This window comes from Tauraco erythrolophus, chromosome 3 (genome assembly GCF_009769465.1).
Source record: "Tauraco erythrolophus isolate bTauEry1 chromosome 3, bTauEry1.pri, whole genome shotgun sequence".
Lineage (NCBI taxonomy): Eukaryota > Metazoa > Chordata > Aves > Musophagiformes > Musophagidae > Tauraco > Tauraco erythrolophus.
Genome location: NC_141467.1, coordinates 48,021,761 through 48,044,973, shown reverse-complemented (window position 1 = coordinate 48,044,973; position 23,213 = coordinate 48,021,761). Strand labels below are relative to the sequence as shown.

Here is a 23,213-nt window from a genome sequence, read left to right as displayed (position 1 = left end):
AATCATATGACATTTTCATTTTATTTTGTTGATACAGAACAAACTGAGCTAGTACTGGAAATTTAGCCGTGGAGAAATGTCAATCAATAAGCGTGTAACACTTTATTAGAGGGAAAGTTGACTGGTAGCATTAGCTGTGGTGTCTTAAATAGCACCTGCCAAGACTGCACATATGAAGTCTAATCTCAGACTTAAAAATACATTTAAGCGCAGCAATGGCTTGTTTCTGAACATGGTGGAAGTACTAATGTGGAGCAGGGAAAGGTAAGGTTATTCAGAAATGGCTAGGGAGCTGGCATATTGTGGCTGCTGTATGTTACACCAAGCCTGTTCAGTTCATTCAAACCCTACCTTGCTTCCTGTTGTCTCTCAAGGTATGTTTGCACTGTGGCTGTGAGGGGCATGAACACCTTTTGTGTATTCATGGCCATTTAATATATAATGCAGTTCCCGCTACAGTAGAGCTCCAGTCCCGGACTGGGATTTCTAGATGTTACCATAACGCAGACAAAATAATGCATAGAGATGTGTGCTGTTCCAGCCTAGCTGGATCTGTATCAATAAATAAAAGAAAATGCCATATGATATTCCAGAGAATAAATACCACATTCCCATAAAACTTTCTGACTACCCACAGAATCACTGCAGAATAAGATCAGAGGAAATGCCAACAAGAGAAATGATCCAGCTCTAGCCAATAGTTGATGTGTATGTTTATATATTCACACACTTATAAAATACGTATTTCAAGCTGATTATCTAGTTTTGTGAAATGAGCAATTTTAAAGAAAAAAAAATCTCTTGAATAATCAGTTTTGTGATTACTCAAAGGATATGGGTTTTTAGCATCTCTGTATTAAACTGGGAATTTAGAATGGAGGGGTTTTTTTATTTTAGCGAGCTGTGAGACGCTTGCATATGTTTCATAAAACAATAGGACTGTGGCTCATCACTACTGTACATTGTAAAGAGCGCATTACAGGCCAAATGATTTTATGTTCTTTTTACATTTTGAAAGAGATGAAGAATTTACAGGTCAATCTCCTCGTTTCCTTCATCCTATGAAAGGTCTAAATACAGGAGGAGGTGGTATAGAAAGCCAGCCAAAGCACTGGTCAGTCTCATGGGAGCTATAGATAAAATTTCTACGTGCGCCCCAGTCACTTAGTAATCTAAGCCTCGTTGAAAGCTAATGGGACTTGAAAGCACTTCGAAAATTTCATTTTGTGAAAGCCAATTTTCACATATAGCGATGTGCAGACAGCAGGGCTTGCTGACTGGCTAGCTCGGAGCAGGTAGGATTTAGTTTGTGCTTGAAAATCAGCCAATTGCTATTCACTGTGCTGTCCCTTGGCTGATAATGAGAGAAGGCTGTGTTTTTCCTGAACGAAGGATACAGTAGGAAGCCTCTATGTTGCCAGTGACTGCGCTGAGCAGGATTTGTCCCAATAAAGCATTTCAGCTTGCTTTATAAGCAGCATTTTCCTGAAATGTCAAGTAACAAGAGTCAGTCAGATCTGTTTCTTACTGACAATCCATCTAAGGTGAGGAAATCATGAAAAACACATTTGAAATTCATAGCTCAGTACTGATTAACCCACTTGAGTGTGGCTGAGGTGACTTACTGTGGATCAGTGTTGCTGCACAGTTTTGTTCTTTTTTTTCATTAGAGGGTGGTATCGTTGCAAAAGGCCAAAAAAAGAAATGGTGGACTGGCTGCAACTCAGGCACAGATTCTGCATATATTTGATACACACGGTGTGTTCTGAAGCCTGGGTTAAAACCTTGGTTAGGAGAAACCAAACATTTTTTATTTGTTTGTGAATTAAGTTCCGGTAGAGTTCTTGCTTACAAAATGGTGTTCTTTTTTACCTGACTATGAGTTAATTACTGCCTCTGCAAACAAGTGGCTCCTCTCTGCACCATCTCTGAGTTTACTACCATGGAGGAATCAGTTAAAACAAGTTTTAAAACTGAGGGAGAGGTTTTTTCCATACCTCACATAAAAGTAGCCATAGCTTCAGGCTTCCTTGCTTGGGCTGCCTGCTGGCTAAACATACTTATAGGGAAGCAACCTTGTTGGAAGTTCATCTGCGGCTTTGTTTATTTGTGTTTTTCCTAGGCAAGAGAGATTTCCAAGAGAGCTTTATCAGGAAAGTAAGCATAGCTACATGATTACAATATAGCCCTGCTGATGTTACATAATGATTAATATTTGTAAGGCTAAAATTAGAAAGTGCATTTCAAATGCCATCACAGTGTATCAACGCTCTAAGTCGAGTAAAATTAAGTGATAAAAGCAAGAATTTTTTTTTTCAGCTCATTACAGGGTTTTGGTTTAATTTCATTGGGATTCTTTACTGCACAAAATGTCTGGGGCTGGGATATGCAGAAGCAACAAATAATAATACTGAAGTTTGACAGCTAGAAACTAACAATTAATAAATAACACTGAAGCATTTATGGCCAAGTTTTGCTAGTACAAGCATCTGTTGCCTTTTAGTGTGCTAATTTTTACAGGCTTATAGGAGGCTTCAGTAAAAGTGAACAGGTGCATGCCACTGGGGTACGTTTTACCTTCAATGCCATTTTAGTTTCTGGAACAGACTTGGGAGGACTTTAATTAAAGCATTAGAAGCATCGAAGTTAAATGACCTGATTCTTTTTCATCGTTATTTTCTTGACATCTTAAAATATGGAAGACTGATCCATATGCACTTGGATAGCTATTGATGAGTAGTGGCTCCATGTGGTTTAGTGATATCTTGACCAGAGTTTTATCTTAGACTTTAAAATTATTCACAATATTTATAGGAGCGTACATACTATGCCTATGAAAAGATAATCTTCTATAAGCCTTTAAAGTCAATTTAAGTGTATATGTTATGGCAGAAAACAAATGTCTAAACCTGTTTTAAGAGAAGTTATTGCAGAAAGACTGCATGATTACTGCCTGAGTATCTTGATAGCAGAGCTTTGTTCTGGACTTTGCTTGCCTCCATAAAGGCACTAAGCACTTAAGAACTCCTGGAAGGGTGAGTGAAAGTTAAATGCATGGTACCATACCTATTCAACAAGCGTATGGTGAAGACTGCTCTTGACAAATCAGATCTTCAAAGAATCTTCCATTCAGAAACCAGCTCATTGGGGAGGGCAGAGGTGAGCCAGCATACAGCTGTACCGCTGTATGGCAGTGGCGATGCAATTACAAAAACCCACTGAACTAGTAGTTTATCTTGCTAGTTAACTAAATCAACAGAACTGGGATCTGTCACTTCTCTTTATAGTATTCTGACTATTTTAGATAGAAAGATCCAGACATTTTACTTTATGAAAAAGTGGAACCTAATCTTACACTCCTTAGTCTGCACCTGGTCACGCAGCAGTGTCCAAGTTTGCAGAGCTGCTGACCACTGATGAGCTTCCCATGAGGTAACTGGGAGGCTGACAGAACTGAACACTCGCATAACGATGCACCTGCAAATTCCTGTTGATAAAATCTTGGGCACGTTGCCTTATTGAGTGGGGAAAAAATGTATTTCAGTTAAGGGAGATGTTCCCTTGCCTGCGGTCAGTGATATTTGTAGTTTAAAGTAACATTTAACTGCAATTTTTTACATAACTTTTTCTGAAAGAGAGTTTTGTTCTTACCTCTGAATTCTAGCATGGTTAAAGCAAATAACATGCACTTATGGATTATCAGTTCACTGGACTGGCAGAGCATTAGTAACCCTGTAATTTTGCATCCTGCTGCAAAATTCTATGTAAGTTATCCTACTAACAGCTAGTCTGTGCCATTTAAGAGGTTCATTAGGAAAAGAACTCCTGAACTTTTTAATCTATTAGCCTGTAGTCTGTTCTCCGAGTAATTTTTTTTTTTTTTTAATCTCTGTTTTTACGCTTGCATATGTATTTTGAACATTTTCTACTACATAATGGGTTAGGGGTTTTTTGACAGTGTTAATGCAAAGGGAATCATTGCTTTTGGCTTTTTTTGCCATGCAGCCATATCTGTTAATAAGAAAACATTTACTCTATCGCAAGTTCATTTTGAAGGGATCATACATAGTAGAGAATGAAGTAAATGCAGCTTCCTCTATGCAGGCATATTAGCTAGTTGTCCTTGAGTGCTGAGGTTGTAACAAGCAGCAAGTTTTGCTTCGGTAAAAAATGAAGACAGTTATCATTGTTACTAGAAACTGCAGTAACCGTTAGGTAAGAGAAACATTTTATAACCACCTCCTCACGCAGGGTGGATGTGTCTATTCATTGAAAGGAGGTTTATTGCACTCTTTTCAAGATGGAATTTAACTGCTGCAGATGTATCTTGCGTATCTTGTCAGCCCACTGCCTCTATCAACACATGCTAATGTCCGCCACTGCCCGTGCACTGTCCCTGGGGAGCCTTTGGGGCTAAAAGGTATCTGTTCATTTTCTGCACATTTCTAGCTTTAATATCTGTCATTGAATTTGGTCTCAGGTGGACCAAACATTAGCTTGTGGATTTGACATTCTACACGAGAAAAAGGGTTCAGAAGCTATTTGTTCCTTGTTTAAGCTGCTTGCTTTTCTAGAAATTGAAAAATAGCCCCTAGATTTACAAGTCCTGTCTGAGTAACTGCTCGGGACATTTCAGGATTCAGGTTTTATTTGTTTCTTTGTGTGTTTGCTTCCTTTCCTACACCTGAACACTTTTTCTTGTATTCTAGGCTAGTTTATCACGTTCAAATTGATCACAAAACCCAGTAGTAATTCAAGTTGTTAGAACTGGGTCTCACAATAGCAAGCAGAAATAGAGGCTCTAGAAAGCTCTGTGTACAGAAGCAGATTCTTAAGAGTTTGAACCAGTCTTAAAAGCTGTGTGATTTTTCGTTTCCTAATATGTTTGCATTCCCAGAGCAGCAACTAACAACCACTGGTAATACAACTAATGGTTGTGATATATACAACTGATTGTTTCTGTTGAGTTTTTTCAATAATGCATTTAATTAGCTTGGGATTTGGAGGGTTGATTTCTTATTTTCCTTTGCTTTTCATCTTCTAGTTGCAGTATGTTGTTGATTTCTTCTTTTCACAGAAGAAATCTTTGATAACAACTACTATGTTGTGTAGCTAATGGAGTATGCCACAGGCTTACTGTTAGGCAGCATAGTACCTTCTCTTCAGATCTTCTTCTCCTGCAATGGGCAACTGCTGAGAATAACCTTCCTGCCTATTGTGCACACATCTATTAAGTTGATGCTTAGAACAATTATAAGGTCTCTCTCACCCTACCACGAGTCTCTGCAATTAAATTGTTCGATTCTTCATGACAATAAATCCTCCAACTCTACCTAGCCTCTAATGCTTTTCAATTCTGGCTGGAGACAAGTAATAATTTATTCATATGTCAGAAAATAATTTGAAAGATGTCAGGAAGAAAAGAAAAATGAGGTGGAAAAGAATTACTTTCTGAGACTTTAAGGTAGGTTTTTGGGTGTTTTTTTCCTTTCAATGTCCTGAACAGGAAATAAGTTTGGAATCTACATGTAAGAATTGGAGAGGAAAAGCAAGAAAACACTTGAGAACACTTGAGGAGAGCAGGAAATCCTGTCAAGCACTTTTAATTATGATGGCCTTATCATTTCGATAGCAAAATTTAGAAGAGCGTACTCAGCACTGCAGAATAGGACATTTCTTCTAGAAGAACATTTGGAATCAAGCTTGAAAGACTTGTCAGAGCTCAGTTCTTTCTCTAGCCTGAAAAATGCTATTGCTTTTTCTAAAGATTTATTTTTCTCATAATATATTATCTTTTTCTTTTCTTTATAAAGAATGACAAGATCAAAATCTTTAGGAAAAAATTAGTGTACAGGATCTCTCCCCAGTTGTAATTTGTGATTTCAGGATCTGAAATGTAGGAATCTTTAAATCATGAGAAAAATTGTGCTGTCTGTAGAAAAAAAAAAAACTCAGGAATAAATTGTTGCAGGTTATCCCAGAGCTGTGAAAAAGAAATGACTGTTACAAAGTAAAGCCCAACCATCTTGTATCTCTAGTGAATCTGTAGAAAAGAAAACTGAAGTAATACATAAAGAAACTTGCTACATTGCCCCCCTCAGTTTCTCAAAGATTCTGGCTTCTTGCAAGGGGAAAAGAAGAGGGCTGTGGAGACAGAGAATCTTTTCTCACCTTTCCTGCAGCTTTACTGAAAACAGATGAACAATCTTGAAACATCACATAATGCTATGGTGACAGAATGCAGTGGAGCCATTAAGATTTTCTCCATTAAACCAAGTTGTGAATCAGGATTCTTGAAGCAACAGTGCTGTTATTTTTTGTCCTTGATCAAGCTTAAATAATCTTAATAATGTATCATGAACCTGCAGACTCTTTGCAGGATACTACTCTGTGGAAAACTGCCTTTCCCTAATCCTATTTTAGCTACACTCCTTCAAAGATCATAGCAATAGTAATTTTGCTGAATATTTGTTTGAGATTTGAGAGGAAGGAAGGAGCTACACAGAGATAGTATTTTGCTACAGTGAGTAAAGTAGTCTCTTTCTTTTTACCAGTAGGACACGTTAGCCCAAAATATCTTTCTAATGCTGTTGTGACTTTAATTGCCCAAAAAGCTATATCGAATCCTACATTATTAAAAAAAAAAAAAAGCAAGCTAAACTTTCACTAGAATGTATATTAATTATCTTACTGTGACATTCAAAATCACACTTGGACCATGTCTGTATTACATATCCAGGACACTTATTTAGAAGTAAAATACTTATTGTAAATTTCCGTATGGAGGGGAGTGATTTAACTCTTGTCATACTTCAGAATGAAATATCACAAAAGTATCAACTATTTTGTACTGTAAATTAAAAAAGAAAAAAAAAATGTGCCTGGTTTTGCAGCCACAACATCAGCTTGAATATGGTAATTTCAGAAACTGCAGTTTTAGATTCTGCTGTTATTTCTATTCTGAGACCTTCCAACGTTTCTTGTGTCCTAACAGTCATAGCTTCCTGCTGTCTTAAACAGCTTTTTCTCCTGTGATATGAACTACCAAAGCAAGTAAAACACAAGTTGAGCAACTATAGGGAAACCTGTGAAACTAACTATGTATGCAGCATTTCTAAAAGCCGAGAAAGTAAAGAAGAGAATACATAACTTCTTTAAATGGTCTATGCAAGTTATGGATTATAAAATTGTCCTTTGAAATTGCTGAAAATAATAATAAATTAAAAAAATTCAGAAATGTTTGACTATTACAATCCTTCTTCTTAAACTTGAGTTCTAAGTAAGTTACGTCATAACTGTGATGTTATTTGCCTAGTGAGTTGGTTTTGAATTGCCTATAATATTGTGGAATCACAAAGTCATAGAATCACAGAATGGTTTGAGTTAGAAAGGACCTTCAAAGATCATCTAGTTCAACCCCTCTGCCATGATAATATGGTAGAAATATATTACTAAAATTTTCACTAAGTACTTGACTTTCAGAGTGAAAATTTTATTTTCAAAGGGAGCTCAAAGTACTAAAACGTGGGTGACAAACTACCCAAATCTGTCAATGTATGGTTTTGTAATGCTTTGAGAGTGTTGGTTTCTTCACTAGAGGAACATTTAGGCCAATACATTATCCATTTGTCCTCCAGTTAGCTGATTTAAGGCATTCCTCTAAATAAGCCACTAACTGCTGACTGCAGTGTGGCAGTTCAGGAACGGATTCAGTATGGATGTTAAGTTTATAGTACCCTATAATATTTTACATTTCTTTATTCTTATTGTCTCAATGGTTTTAAAGCAGTGGTTTAAAATTGGAGTGGCGTACTGAATGTCATGGGTAAGATACATAGGCTAGAAACAGACAGGACCAGGCATACACAAAGTGATGTGCTTGTCCTCAACATTTTACATTTTTGTAACGTTTCCTGTGGGCTGGTACCCAGCTTTAGCACGATGCTAGAGGAAGCCCTGTGTGTTTAAAAGTGCACAGGTGGTTGGGGAAAGCACTGCAGAGGACATGGCTGCTGTGGCATGCCAGGGTTCTTTACTGCTGTCCCTGTGGTTTTGCAAAGTGAAATACTGCAGCAAAAAACTATAATTTCTGTCTCACTTCAGGAAGTACAATTTAGGATCTGGGGTAATTTGATGGATAGTGTATACCAAGAAAAATATTAGAAACCAGGAAAGGCCACATAGTCCATTGAGGCTCATTTCATTCCAAATACACCTTCCCTAGGTTATCATCCAATTGTTAGGAGGAAGAGTAATGTTATCCATTTTTTATAATTCCACTTCTGGGTATTACAGAGATAAATACCTAAATGTTGGAGAACTAACTTTCTTTCAGAGCACTATTTCAGGGGAAAAATACTTAAATGTAGGTAGGTGGGATGACAGAAAAGAAATTGACCCTAAATGAAAAATATGATGATAGTGATATGAATATATATATATAGTCATGGTGTCTCAAAGTTCCCCAGAGACAAGCTTGCAATCATGAGACTTTCAGAAAGTAACCTTTCCTTTGATTTATTGTTTCAGGACCAATGCAGGAGACAATATATGACTTTTGGAGAATGGTATGGCATGAAAACACAGCCAGCATAATCATGGTTACTAATCTCGTAGAAGTGGGAAGGGTAAGTGATTTTTGTACTTAAAAAGATGAAAGACTTCCAAGGTGTTTGCTTTTGGAAGTTAAATAGCAGACCAACAAGATGCTTATATGCTGAGTATAACACATAAAATATTTATGACTGCTTCTGCTAAGAGGTTCGTTATCAATTATTTTTAAACATACCTTAGATGCTTGGCTGTAATAGTGTTAGTGCAGTGAAAAAGTTACTGATAAAGCTGCATTCTGTACAGCACAGCCAGCAAAAACTGCCAAAGAGGGAAGGCGTCATGTTTTTGTCTATATCTCAGATATACCATTTCTATCAAGGGAAATCAGGGAATTGGTTACAGAACGAAGTATGGAGTCGTCTTTTTTTAAGGGAGGCTGAGGAGGAGTAATTCCAAAACAGATTTCTGAGAAAAGTAGTTAAACTATGAAATTGAACCTTCTTCATAGTATATTATTCTAAATCAACCTGATTTGTTTGGTTTTCCTTCCTGTAAGCCTCCTAGACTAAAACAGAAAAAAATAGCTTTATGCATTGTACATTTGTACACTAAATTTGTTGACCAGGAGGTTTTCTTTAGGAACTGCGTAGTAAAAGAAAGCTTGAGTTACCTCATTGATACTGTGTACTTTTCTTTCTTTGCTTGCTAACTTCTAAAGTAGGCCTCCTACTCAAGTCATTATGGCTAATTTTGTTTTCAACAAGTATTGAATGGAACCATTTTCTTTGTTTATCACAACCATCAATAACTGAGTCTTTTAATTTACTGCTTTGTCTATGCACTGGTGTCTTAGTTCTCATCTGGGAGGTTTTTTTCAAGAAAATTTGCTTGGGAACTGGGCGTACAGCTTTCATTCGGAATGAAAAAAACCCACTGCTTTTATTGCGACTCCTACAATTATTGTAAATCGAACTGTTGAAATAAGAAGTCAAGTGCACATATCTTGGTGTGAGCCACATGGTTTTAAGAGATGTTTTTAATTTCACACTGGTGGAGTGGCTGATACCTCTCTGCTCTGCAGCATTTGCATGAGGAGAGAGAGCACTGTTTATGTGGTGTGAGTCTTAAGTGTCAGATCTTGTCTCCTTTTTAGCAAGTCTGGTTTTACAATCTCACTTTATTCTTCCTTATGTCCCTTGTCAGTCATTAATATAAATCCTAATGTTTAGATGTATATGTGCCCGAGCCTGCCAACAGATCAGGTGCCAGCATTATTTTTGGATATAAAAAAGATGGGGTTTGTGACTGCAATTAACACCTGCTGCAGCAACATGTGTACGACTAATTGCAGAGACAAAAAAGGATCATGGAAGCCACTTTAAAAATTCAGTCCCTTGAGTGAGGAAGAAGGTAGAAACAGTTGGATGGTCACATGTCAATTCAAAACGAATGGATTTGTAAGAATAGGAGGCTCTCCAACAAATCTCTTCATTAAAGCTTTATACACATTCATAAGTACCCAAGCACACAACTTAAAAAGGGATGTTTTCAGGTTATGGATGAACAAGCCTTAGAACAAAAATAGCATACTGAATGAAACCACGTACTGTTTTCCAAAAGTCAGTATTTGAAAGCATCAATTAGAGTGAACTGTGTCAACTATCAGCCAGGAAGATGCCAGTCTTGGTGCCAGTGTTGGCAGCCTCTACTCACAACGCGTAGGCACGCAACACGTTCCCTTAGTAGCAAGCAACAGTTTGTACCACCGTGATTTCTTTAGGGCGCAAGGGTCCTGGTGGGACACAGATCTGCAGCTTTGTTGTTTCTGCCAGTGGTAGAAATGACTTTGTTCTCACTTCTTCTGGAGGCCAACGTAGGTGAGATCAGAGAGCAGAAATTGAAATGAGCTTTTAGTGGCAACGAGATTGTATGAGCCACAGAACAATGCAGTCACTCCTCCATCGATGTTTCTGTCCCGCTCCCAGAGCTGGAACCATCAGCAACAAGGAGGCATATTACAAACACACCATCTGTCCCTCAACCTCTAACACAAGCTCTGTGCCACCTTGATTAGTAATGATTTTAATGGACCTTTTGGTAGCATTCCTGTAGGCCAAACCTGGTAACCTTCCCAGCCTTGAGGCTTTCTATTTCAACTGCTGTTGCTGGTATAAGATTTATAGGGGTTTATTATTTTTATTTTTTAACCCTCTTGACCCATTGTAAGCTGATTTTTTTTATCATTGTAAGCCCTTTATATTTTCAGGAAAGAGAAATATCTATTTAACATGTTTGCCACACAGTGTATGTCCTTCATGAATTAATCATTGAGGGGGCGTATGTGTATTTGTTTACCAGGACTGGCTGGATAGTCATTAAATCAGTGCTAGGAACTTGCTTCTTGCCCTGGAGCATTATGCATCAGGACTGTTTTAATTGCGGATGGAGAAATCACCATGAGGCTGTCCCTAATGCAAGCACCTGCTGCAAATGACTCAGTCCCCGCATTACCCTCCAGCAGGGCCCGGGTACATCTGCCAATATCTGTCATTATCTGAGGCGTGCTTGTCAAAACCATGCATCCCTTTAAGCTCTTGTGCGTTCCAGCAAGGGACCCTTGTCAGTGTTTCTGGCACCTGTGGACTGCTGTGCACCTGGTATTTAAATGGCACAGAAATGTGTTTTGATTGTTTTCTCTCTTTAATGAACCCACCTGAGGGACATTTAGCTCTTTATCTAGTAGCCTGTTACCCAGTCACTCACATTACACTGCTTGTATGGAAATTCAGAACTCACTTGTGCTGTTATACTAATCCATCTGCCAGAAGTCTTATCACAAAATCTGCAGGGCTCCCTAAGGAGACTTTTGTACTGGTAATTTAAGCTAATGATTTCTAAACATATTTAGTCAGTTTTATGAAGACCTCATTAGAATGTGACTGTTTATTAAAAATCTAAATGAGGTCTCACAGTCATTTAGAAAAATTATTGCTGAGTTGCATGAATAGTTCTTTGATAACAGATGATGAAGTGGTTTTTAGTTAAGATTGACCTAGGTTGACATAAGAAGTTTTACAAAAAAACTAAACAAATAAGCAGCCCTTGAAGCAGCCTTGAAAAAAAATTCTCTGTCTTCTTCATGCTGGGGTCGACGACTTTCCACTCACAATGAAGTTCACAAAAAGGAAGTGGCAGGTAATTAATGGTGTAATGCACCTACATTTTAGTGCAAGAATCAAAATTTTCCAAACCACACGCTAACAGGTAAAAAGCAAAACCAAGACTTCTGAAAATGTATCAGTGTGATCACAAGCTATTTCAAAATAATGTATTTTGGATTATATTAATGCAAGAGGCCTCCATGCTCATGTTTTTAAGTGGCAGCGCAACGGAACATCTTTTCCTGAGAGACTTAGCATAATCTGGTAGATTATTCTAGAAGAAACAGAACTTTTTATCCCACCAGCGTAGGAGTGATCAGAAAATAGATACAAGAGAGTATCTTGCTTACTTCAAGAGACTGCTCCAAAAGACAGATCTGGATCTTTCTGTGGAAAGCCATGGGAACTGGATCATGGTCTTTATGTACTGACCGAAGTCTCAGGTTGCTTCCTGAACTGTTTCAATGTTTGCACACATTGAAACATTTCTTTCCTCCTTAAAGAGTTGTGTTGGGAAGATTCAGAATATATTCAATTGTGCCATCTAGCTGTTACCTCCATCATTGCTCTTGTTGGGCTGGTACAAGTACTTGGTTGGCAGAATCAAGCTTGCGATGTCGCATTATTTGTCATTTGTCAGTAATCACTTTCTCTCCAACTTCTCGTTTTTGCTTAAGGCAGAAGAAATTTAGTAATATCTGATTAATAAATGGTGAAATCCACTGATGAAATTCAGTGGAGGTAGTTGATACATAAATGCGCTGTAAGGACTCATGATTGTCTGTCATGCTTTTAATATAACGAAGTATTTACGAAAAAAATCACTAGAAATAATTATAAAAAATAAAACCTCACCCCAGGAGCATAGTAATTACAGTAATTAGAGTTTCACAATTATTATCCAGAATTAGAAAACATCCAGTGCTAATAGTGTTAATAAGCACACAAAAGACCCTTTTTTTGAAAGGAGGCAAGGTTGACTACAACAGAATGGATGTGACACAAACATGGGAAAGAAGGTCAGCCATAGGCTGGTAAATAGCCCCTATGCCTACACGCACGTCTCCGCGCTACCAATACAGCCTCTCTCTGCTGTCTTGTCTCTCAGGAGTGTTGTGCTTTCCTGATAGCCATCTCACACTCCTCCTGGGTGACTTCTCCCTCCCAGGAGCTGGCGGGGTTGTATCTGCCTAGGGAAAAAGAAAGAAACTGGTGGCTTAGCTTTTCCTGTGCTTGTTTCACTGGACCCGCAGTTGACATGTAACATACATGGCACTCTCATCCACCTTGCTGCAAAAATGTTGATGGCTCCAATTTTTCATGCTCAAAAGAGTATTGGGGTCCACGTGACAGTGAAGAGCCCCATATCGTGGCCTTCTAACAGAGAGGGAATATCTCCTTGCTGCTGACTGGCTAAAAGACATTTCCTGTTGTAAGATAAAATCTATCAGAGAAGAGTTGTTCTTCTCAGGAAAGACTGTATGGGCCCAGCCCTGAGCAGTCTTATGTGCATGTGCTTGGGCCTTGGGCGCTCAGAATGTGCAGCCTTAGTCGGCTTTCAGAGACATTCCTAAAACAGGTACAAATATGTTTCCGAAACAAACAAAACCCAGAAGTCTTTACGTTGAACCAGATCTCCTTTAGATCCACCTGATGATCCGTTTCTGTTACAGACAGACATGAGACATCCAAGAGAAACTATCAAATAAAAGCCTGTCCAAAGACTTCTTACTGAAAACACATTGCAAGAACCAAACAAAAACTTCCTAGGAAATTCCAGCAACATAAAAACTGTGCAAAATTTCCAATGGACTTGCCACCTATTTTTAGAATAAAAAAGGAATTTTTTGACACAAAGCTATTATGAAGCTTGCACTTAGGCGTTTTACAAGTTTTGAGAATCTTCCATGCGGAAGAACCCTCTAATAGACAAAGGTAAAGTCAAATTGTATTTAAGATTCAGATAACCCATTACAGAGATATTGCAGAGGTGAAACACAGTAACTCTTTTACATGTCTCACAAGCAGCACATTTGTATTTAGTATGAATGGAAGAACACTCTATCTAATTGAAACGGCCTCTAAATGTAATAAGCCAAATTACCTACATTGGAATTAATTCAGGGTACTGGCATTAGCGCTCCTTAGGAGGTATGCCAAAGAGTTTGTAAGTATATTGGTGACTAACATTTCATTTTAACTTTTCTACTGCAAGAAAGAAAGAAACCACATTTATAAATGAGGAGGAGAAAGGTTGTTATATGAAACCCTTCCCTACTTCTAGGTAATTCTAGACTTAGCTTCTAAAATCAATAAGTAGTGTCCTTCCCCATCTAGAGAAAATTTTTTTCTTAATTGTATTTACCCAGAAAATCTAGGACCCCTGTCCTTATGGTACATATATGTTATTATATACTCTGTTGTTTTACTTTTGATTTCAGTGTAATTCCAGTATCTCGTATTGGATAGAGTAGAGTTTTTACCTTCACAGAGTATCAATGAGAAAAAAATAAAAAAAAGCATAATTTAAAACTATTGTTAATCTTTCAAGTCAGTGAACCCTTCTAGTCGTCAAAACAGATTTCAGCTTTCTAGACTTCTAACAAGAAATAACAAGTTGGCATTACTCCATTATGCATAGCAGGGGAGGAGCCCTTAGGGAAAAAAATGGGCTATTGGTCTTCAAGAAAGAGAAGGAAAGACTCTTTGCAATCATTTAATAAAGATGTCCCTAGATTAGCAGTGTTAGCATCATCAAACAGGACATCAACCTACAAGCGTTCAGCACTGTCCCATGTCACTCAAAGCAGGCATGGTTTAGCTCTCAGTGTTTTGATGCATTCTTGTTTCCAGTAAAAGCTATATTTCAAAGAATGTTAATCAACAGAGATTAATATCTTAATGCTTACTAATCCAATTGAGATAGTTCACTTTGAAAAATAAATAAAATAGGTTTAAGGATACACAAATGCATCGACCCCCTTGTTGGGCTAGCTGCTGAAGTGATGCCAAGTTGTAGGATGGAAGTATAAGTGCAATTTGCAGAGGGTTTGGAGTTGTTCTTTGAAAAGTTGGAGCTAGCAAAATGGATTTATCACTGCAAGTCTCACCTCAGCAGTCTCACAAAATTAATCTCCGTCTCTCTGTGAAGGAAGAAGTATCCTGGAGGCACCAACACAGTTGTACCTTACCCAGTAGAGTAACATGTAGAGCTTTCTAACCTAACATCAGATGATCAGGTTTTAGACCTAGAAGGCAATCCGCTGATTTGGTGGTGCTCTGTAGCTCAACTAAGGGCATGGTTTTGCTCTTGGAACAGAGGCATGATTCAGAGCATAGGCTGTCCTGCTTAATGCAGGCATATCAGGTCCTTGGAGCCCAAGATCTGAGCAGTATGCCCATGATTTCACAGTTGTGTAAGGGATTAAGTCAGGCTTTGAGGAGCTCCAGCTAATTCTGTAACCATCCTTCATCTTGGCATGAGACCACCCTTCTCGTGTGCTCTGTGCTCAGCCTTTTTTCCTCCAGGGCTGTACTAAGGTACACTAATTTACAGCCTTTTTTAATGACCAGTAGGAGACAAAATTGCCCAAACGTAAGCAATGACATAGAGGCAATCCGTGTTCTTCTGTTGGTACTAGCGAGAAAGACAGGAAAACTACAATAGCTTTACCTCGATTCACCTTTATCCTAAAGCAATTCTCCTAGACTGATTCTGTTTTATGGCCAAAGTATGGCCAAACCAGGAGTTTGGCCTGTCAGCTTAATTTCATCTAATCCTAGCTAACAGGTTGATGACATGCTAACAGTATAGCTGGTTCTTAAAAACAAAGGGAAAGTACTGATTCCCTCAGGTGGAAAGCATTAATCCACTACTGGACATGTCCAGGAAGCCAGCTATTCTGGGCAGAAGTTGAATGAGAGTGCATCCACCAGGCAACCTAGGATTGTGCTGCTGGGGCAACACAGGGCAGAAGAAGGTGGAGATTTATGTCAGCACTGAGTCATCACTGGAAGAAGTTAGACTGAGCTAGTAAAATTCGTGGAGACACCTCTCCCCTCTGGGAGCTGTGAACAACATAAAGACTTCTGGTTGCCTTTATACAGGCCCATTCATCTGATGGTGCCAAACAGTATCTTAAATGTATTTCTCAATGCTCTTACATACGTCTTTTAGAAAACTGTAAAATGAGGTATAAATCAATTAACTGACTTGCTCAAAAGCAAACAAAAGAAAATGAAAAAAAGAAAGACTGGGTTTTATCATCTGTCAAAGGTTGTTTTATAACTTACAAAATGTTAAATTAAAATACATCTTTTGTTTGAAAAGTATTTAAATAAAACCACTTGCAATTATTGGATGTCCTTTTACTTCAAGTCAGCCAAATAAAAGTATATGATGTTATCCTAGCTACATCTGTAAAATCTCTTAAAAATTTTCACTGGTGAGCTTGGTTGGCTATTTCATTTTATATCCTAGAGGTTTCACTTCAAAATTTATGTCTGACTTATCATCATTACTTAGTTCAGGATTAATTTTAAATTAGAATATGTAATACTGCTCTTCACTAACGACAATCCGTGCAGTGCATAGCCAGTTATATCACCTTTTTGCTAAGAATATTTCAGAATCAAAGGAAATTGGAAACTTTGAACAATCAGTGTTATTTAAACTGTTCTGTACGAACTACAAAGTATATTTCACAGCCAGCTCACATATTAATTCTGTAATATTCCTCCTATTCCAAACCTCTAAGTAAATGAATTACTGTCCTGGCTTTCATACTGCCTTTAGCTAGATGTGTCACATTGCCAAATGGCTAAATATACAGCTTCGGAAGTCACAATTTGTGTTCATTAGCTATCCACTGCCTACATTGTTTGTTATATTTAGAAGCAGCAGCAACAACTTTCCACCTTCATTTTTAATTCTTAGTTTCTCACATTAGACTATTTTGCTGGAGGATGGAGCTAGGGGGTGGAAGTAGATAATCATCTTCTCCAAATTTCTGAAATTGTCAGTAAAATAAACATGTTTGGAACAATTGGACAGTGTACCTTGGGATGAATAGATTAAACCAGAGCATTTTCATTATGTCTCTGGCAGTCACCCTTTTATCTCATCTTGTGATGAACATCTGTATTTTTTGGCATGTTGTTAGGATATAAATGTGGGGTGTATCTGAACAAACTCTCAATTATAGTTCTGCTCAGATGAGATTTCAAAATTATGTTTTCTACTTTGTGGATGATATTTACTGTTATGGCAACAACTGTGTGGAAAAAAAACTAATGCATTTAATATTCAGTTCTGGATTCATGTATCAATTATTTAGCTAAACCTTCTGTTAGTAGGTTTTTTTGTAAAACATGTACCAAATGTTTATAAAAAGGGAAAGAGATTCATCAAGTCACAGTAGCTAAAGCTGTGCTAAAAAGAAAAAATGAACAAACATATGTTACCAGCAGTATTTCTCATATTCGATGAGTAAAACCATATTCTATTTTGTTGCAATTGTCTTTCCTTGTACAAATAAAGGACCTGATCCAATAAACATTTAAAAGTGTGATTTTAATTTGCGCTATTTAATCTACTCCTGTCTTTAAGACACCTTTGTGTTTATTTGAGAGATCCTGGAGGAGATGGGAGACTGGTCTTTAAGCATTTACTTAACTTTTGGCTCATCAGGAGTCCACAGAGTTCCCATGTGTAGAGCTCAGCGTTGCAGCATTGCAGAACAAGAGCCAAAAGTAGGAAAGAACTGATTTTTTTTTTTTAAATTATTTCCCTCCTCCTAGTGAGAGAATCATTTACTGTTGGTCTGTGGCTCTGACTGTGGCTCTGGCACAATGCCCATGACTGTTACAGCCCGTATTCCACTTGGGAGAGTTTTCAGGAAATTGTGTTGTCATGGATCCTTCTGCTCAGCTCCAATCTGCTCCGTGCCCAAAATCCCCTGTGCAGCAGAGTAAGAAATCCCCAGCAGGCCCAAGCTGCATGAGGCACGAAAGGCTATAACTTCCGTGCAACATCCCCCAACGGTCCCTTAATTATTCCGCTGGATCATCTTAAATAAGGTTTAAAAAAAGAGTGGAAGCAAATCCAACAGTTGAGGCGTAAGAAGGTGGGGACTGTGCTCATCTAAGTTGGTCTTTCTAAATGTCCCTAGTTCTTAGTCATAATCCAGACTGTCTAGACTTACCAAGTTAGAAACAGGCATGTTTTCTTTCAAGGCTGAGCAATTTAATTCAGCCAGGGTTGGGATTTTTTTCCTGATGTTTATTTTACTAAACTAGAGCTGTTTTGAGGATGGCAGGCACCCGTCAGAAAGAAACAAGGCTGAAGTTAGCAACAAAGAGACGTGCTGATCAGTAGTGCTGTGACTAGGATCACCACTGCAGCTGCTCCCTTCCTACGTGCCTTGGCTGAATTCATGTGGCTCAGGTTCCACCTGTGGAAAGGATAAGTGAACAGGCAGGAAAAGGGAATCGGCTCCAGAGACGAGGTTGTCAGTGGGCTGCTCCAGTCCGGAGGCAGTGTGAATTGCCTTATTCTGCATGGAGAGTCAAAAAATCATCTTAGCCAAAGGTAGGAAAACCCTGTTTCAGAGAGCTCCAGGCAATGACTATAAAAGGGTCAGTTTGCTGGCCTAAGGGATTTGAACGATGTGAATTGTCTGGATTATTTTAACAACATAGACAAAACAATGAGCATTCGATGTTTTTCACTTAACTTCTATCAGAGGGTTTTTAGAAATACATCCAAACAATGAAAGATTTGAATAAATATCAAGTGGATGCAACAGGAGATAGCAGCAGCAAGTACTAAACTGCTTACAGCAACGTTTAATGCTTTTGAAATGGTTGTTCATTGCTTACAGCCGATAGATATGCTTTGGAAATGAATACACATATGTCAGAGATCTTGCCATTTAAGCACCCTGAGATTGTCCCTTAGCTTGGCCTTTGGCTGGTGGAAACCTTCTTGTCCACACTGACACCCTGTCACCTTGTTGGCTGGTGAGCAGGGGAAGGGGAGCAGTCTTGCTACCCTTGCTCCTGGTACCGGAATGCTGGGCACTGTGAGGACTGTTCAAGTGTACCAGCTCCAAGCCTCTCCCTGTGGAAGGGAACTGTATAACCTGGTGTTTGCCAGTAGTCCTGAAACCGTGCTTAATTCCAGACGAAATGTGAAGATTATAAAGAATTTTTCTTAGCCAATACTAATGTGGTTACTAGGTCTGCTGACAAGCACAGAGAAATAAATAAAAACCTGCTTATAAAGGTACCTGAACTTCAGCTCTGCTCGAGGAGCTTTCCATCAGCTATGTAAGCAGGAACAATCTGTTAAGATGCTTGTATAATTTTGTGTCTGGGACCAGGCTACTCTTTCACTCTGAAGAGGATCTTGATGTGAGGCTGTGTTTTTCAAGTCCTTCAACTCAGCTTTCTTCAGATTTAAATTTTATCCTGCTAAATAGTCAGAAGAAGGGTCAGAACTAGTGTCCCTGCCCTGACAAACTTTTGATTTTATCTGTCAGTGTTACCACTTTGGTGTGGCAAGACCTCTCTTCTGTCCAGACAGTAAGGAGGGGTTGTATGTGATTATCAGCTAGGTCACTAGAAACAAATTCTGAGGAAAGTATTTTCTTCTGTCAGATAGGACAAGGTTTGACTCTCTGTGTAATCCTGCTTTATATGCTGAACCTGGAGTTTGAATAAATAAATCATTTGAATCATGCTTTACAGTTTTCACTGTATGCTTATACACACATCCTTCACTTTTACCTTTTTCTCAAGACTAGACGTGTTAGTAATCCAAATATTTCAGCATGAAAATGGGTTTGAGAAATACTCTTAACAATTGTGAAGTTTAATTTTTTTTTAAATTTTTTTATCAGTTTTCCATTGAATATTTGAAATGTTTGGTATTTTACCCAAGCCATTTAAGTGTGTATTTTAAGTAAACCAGTAGATTTATATGTATTAAAAGATCCATTTTAAATTTTCCCTTTGGTGAGGGAAAGAGAGAAACCATTCTGTGCAGCAGATGTATAACAGATGCTACTCCTAGCACGTACTGGACGATGGCCAGATGCAGTGGTGATAGCATAGCTATTACTGTGATAGAGCAGAAATTATATCGAGATATATAAGTAATGTGTTAGCTTCTCCACCCACCGCCTTATCCACACAAATGGGAAGGAAAAAGTTCTTAAGTCTGTGAGATATGACAGATGACATGATTCGCCGATGACACCAAGCTGTGTGGTGCCGTTGACACGCTGGAAGGGAGGGATGCCATCCAGAGGGACCTCGACAGGCTGGAGAGGTGGGCCCGTACCAACCTCATGAAGTTTAACCAGGCCAAATGCAAGGTCCTACATCTGGGTCATGGCAATCCCAGGCACAAATACAGACTGGGCGGAGAATGGATCGTGAGCAGCCCTGAGGAGAAGGACTTGGGAGTACTGGTGGACGAGAAGCTCAATATGAGCCGGCAATGTGCTTTTGCGGCCCAGAAGGCCAACCGCGTCCTGGGCTGCATCAAGAGGAGCGTGGCCAGCAGGTCGAGGGAGGTGATTCTCCCCCTCTACTCTGCCCTCGTGAGACCTCACTTGGAGTATTGCGTCCAGTTCTGGAGTCCCCAACATAAGAAGGACATGGACCAGTTGGAGAGGGTCCAGAGGAGGGCCACGAAGATGATAAGAGGGCTGGAGCACCTTTCCTATGAGGACAGGCTGAAAGAGTTGGGGCTGTTCAGCCTGGAGAAGAGGAGGCTCCGGGGTGACCTTATAGCGGTCTTCCAGTACCTCAAGGGGGCCTACAAGAAAGATGGGGAGAGGCTGTTCAGGAGGGCCAGTTGTGATAGGACAAGGGGTAATGGTTTTAAAATAGAGGGAGGTAGATTCAGGTTGGATATTAGGAAAAAATTTTTTACCATGAGAGTTGTAGAACACTGGAACAGGTTGCCCAGAGAGGTGGTGGATGCTCCATCCCTGGAGACGTTCAAGGCCCGGTTGGATGAGGCCCTGAACAACCTGATCTAGTTGGAGATATCCCTGTTCCTTGCAGGGGGGTTGGACTAGATGACCTTTGAAGGTCCCTTCCAGCCCTAACGATTCTATGATTCTATGATTCTATATCTGCATCATCATATACAGTGTCCACAACCACCCATTTAAAAAAATAGCAGAAAAATAGTGCATATTTGAGTATGTTAAATATTGTGAAGTCCATCCCATATAGATCACACCAGGGCTCATAAAATCTGAAATACAGTTCACAAAAGCCACCTTCTTTCTGTCTCCGTATCCCAGCATAAAAGCTCCAGAAGTCCAGTGAAATCACTATGGAGGAAAGAGTAATTCATCTCACCTAACCTTAGACATCAAGAAGCCAAAAAACTAGGTGAAGGCAGTCGCCTACACTTTTTTCATAGTTAACGAAAATAAAGGCACCTCTAGAAGGAATTCGTCCTGCTCATCTTAGTTTGAGCTAAGTGAGATGAATCGCACTCCTCGTATGTGAGGTCACCTAGTGAATTGGTGTTAAAGCCCAGACATAAAACTCATCTCTTGACTTCAAGTGTTGCGTTCTGCCATTTGACCTCTCTTCAGTTCCTTCGGAAAGTTAATCTGAGAAAACAGATACTTTTCTAACAGTAGAGAAGATTTTTCCTGTCTGAAAAACCCATTTTCATTTTAGAAGACAGGAAGGTATTTTTGAGACAAATCACCAACTAGAGGTTGGGGAGAAAAGCTTCTGGTGGTATTTATCCCTCTGGGCACACCCTGCATTGGAAAGCAGAGGAAATGAACAGTTACTGTAACTGAGTTATGCAGGGTGTAAATATCCCTTATGCTCTGTATAAATTTGCCTTACTTTGCTAACCACAACACAAATCTCACCTGCAACTCTGAAAGATGTCTTAAAAAAAAGAAGGGGCAACGTCCCTTAAACATTAATCATTTCCATGTGTAGGAAATGTGACTGTTTCGCGCGTGATTGCATTTTAAAACAGAGATCATTGCACAGAATACAGAATAGATTCAGTACGAACCTTCTAAAATAAATACGCCTTAATTTCTTTTGTATTTTTTAAAGGTCAAATGCTGCAAATACTGGCCGGATGACACAGAGATATATAAAGACATTAAAGTTACCCTAATAGAAACAGAGCTCCTGGCTGAGTATGTGATTCGAACATTTGCAGTAGAAAAGGTAAGTTTCCTAATTCAGTTTTCTTAAATACAGTAGTATCTCCCTAAGTAACTTATCTACAGATTCAACATGGGAAAGTGAAGTTTTTTGACTGACATCCCGGTTTTGTAGTTGTTCTTTGGGTAAACGACTACCGCCCTCTTATGGTCGACTGTGTTTTTCTTTAAACGCAGCAACTTTTCTTGCTTTCCATCACCGCTGGCCCCTGTCTGAGCTGGAAAAAGTGATGTTCCTTGCCTAGGAGAAATCGAAGCCTCCCTCCCAGCAATCAATTGAAAAACACATCCGTGCTGTTTTCCCATCTTACGTTCTCCACAATCATTTTCTGTCTGTACCAGAGGCTGCATGCACCATTATTCAGAAGTCCATGGTGGAGACTAGTTATCTGCTGGGCCAGTGTGTTCCTGGTCTGCAGAGACATGGTTGAAACAAATTAATTTTCTTCTCAAGGCAATTTAACTTTCCAGGTGGAATCCATCTTTATAAGGAGAGTTCCAGTCAGTATTGCTGTTTATTGAAACAATGCCGTGAATTTGTTTGAAGCTTACTAGATCTTGTAGCTCTCCCAAACAGCTTACAATATATGGAGAACATGCAGTTAACAAATAAGGTACTTACTGAAAATGAAAAGAAGCAGGGTCAGCCAAATCCGAAGTGTGTCATGCATTTTGTGTCAATTAAGGGGTTTTATTCAGACTTCATTAAAGGACAGAAGTGTTTTGATTGTATGCATAAAGACTCATTTGAGTTGCAGAACAACAAGGAAAGGGCCTCTTTGGAAGACTTGATATTTCTAATAGCACACTGAAGTCATGTTCTCTCAGCATATCCATGAGTAGATTTTCAACTAATTAGCTTAGAAAATTTCTTTTGATTTAATTGCAGTACCTGTGATATACTGGTTCTCTCTAATGATGAAATAGCATTCAGTTATGGTTTTGAAGAACATAATCTTTAGCATCAAAGAATCCTGCACCCAGGTAGATGAAACTGACAAAAAGATGGCCCAACAGGGTCTCTGTACATACATCTGCAGTAACAAAGGAATTAATATTTTTTTCCTGTTTTATTCTGCAATCTAATACTTAAATATGCATCAATACAGCAACCTGAGGGTAATGATAATAGAATTATGCTGTTTGAATGAACTGAAATATTGTATCATGTTTACCACTATACATATTGTACATCGAATTCATCCAAGCCTGTTGTTTCCTTGCATTTAGATATTTTTAATAAACAGATGAGAAACGGTGGCTACACTTTGAAGTAGAT

The 23,213-nt window shown here is 38.8% G+C and overlaps 1 protein-coding gene across 1 annotated transcript in view; it reads left to right on the top strand.

Moving 5' to 3' along the window:
• Positions 1–23,213, top strand: part of PTPRM (protein tyrosine phosphatase receptor type M) — a 388,464-nt gene that overhangs the window by 345,849 nt on the left and 19,402 nt on the right. Inside the window, 2 exon segments of the mRNA XM_086609296.1 lie at positions 8,530–8,627; positions 21,822–21,938. Of these exon segments, the coding sequence (XP_086465422.1) occupies positions 8,530–8,627; positions 21,822–21,938 (215 nt within the window).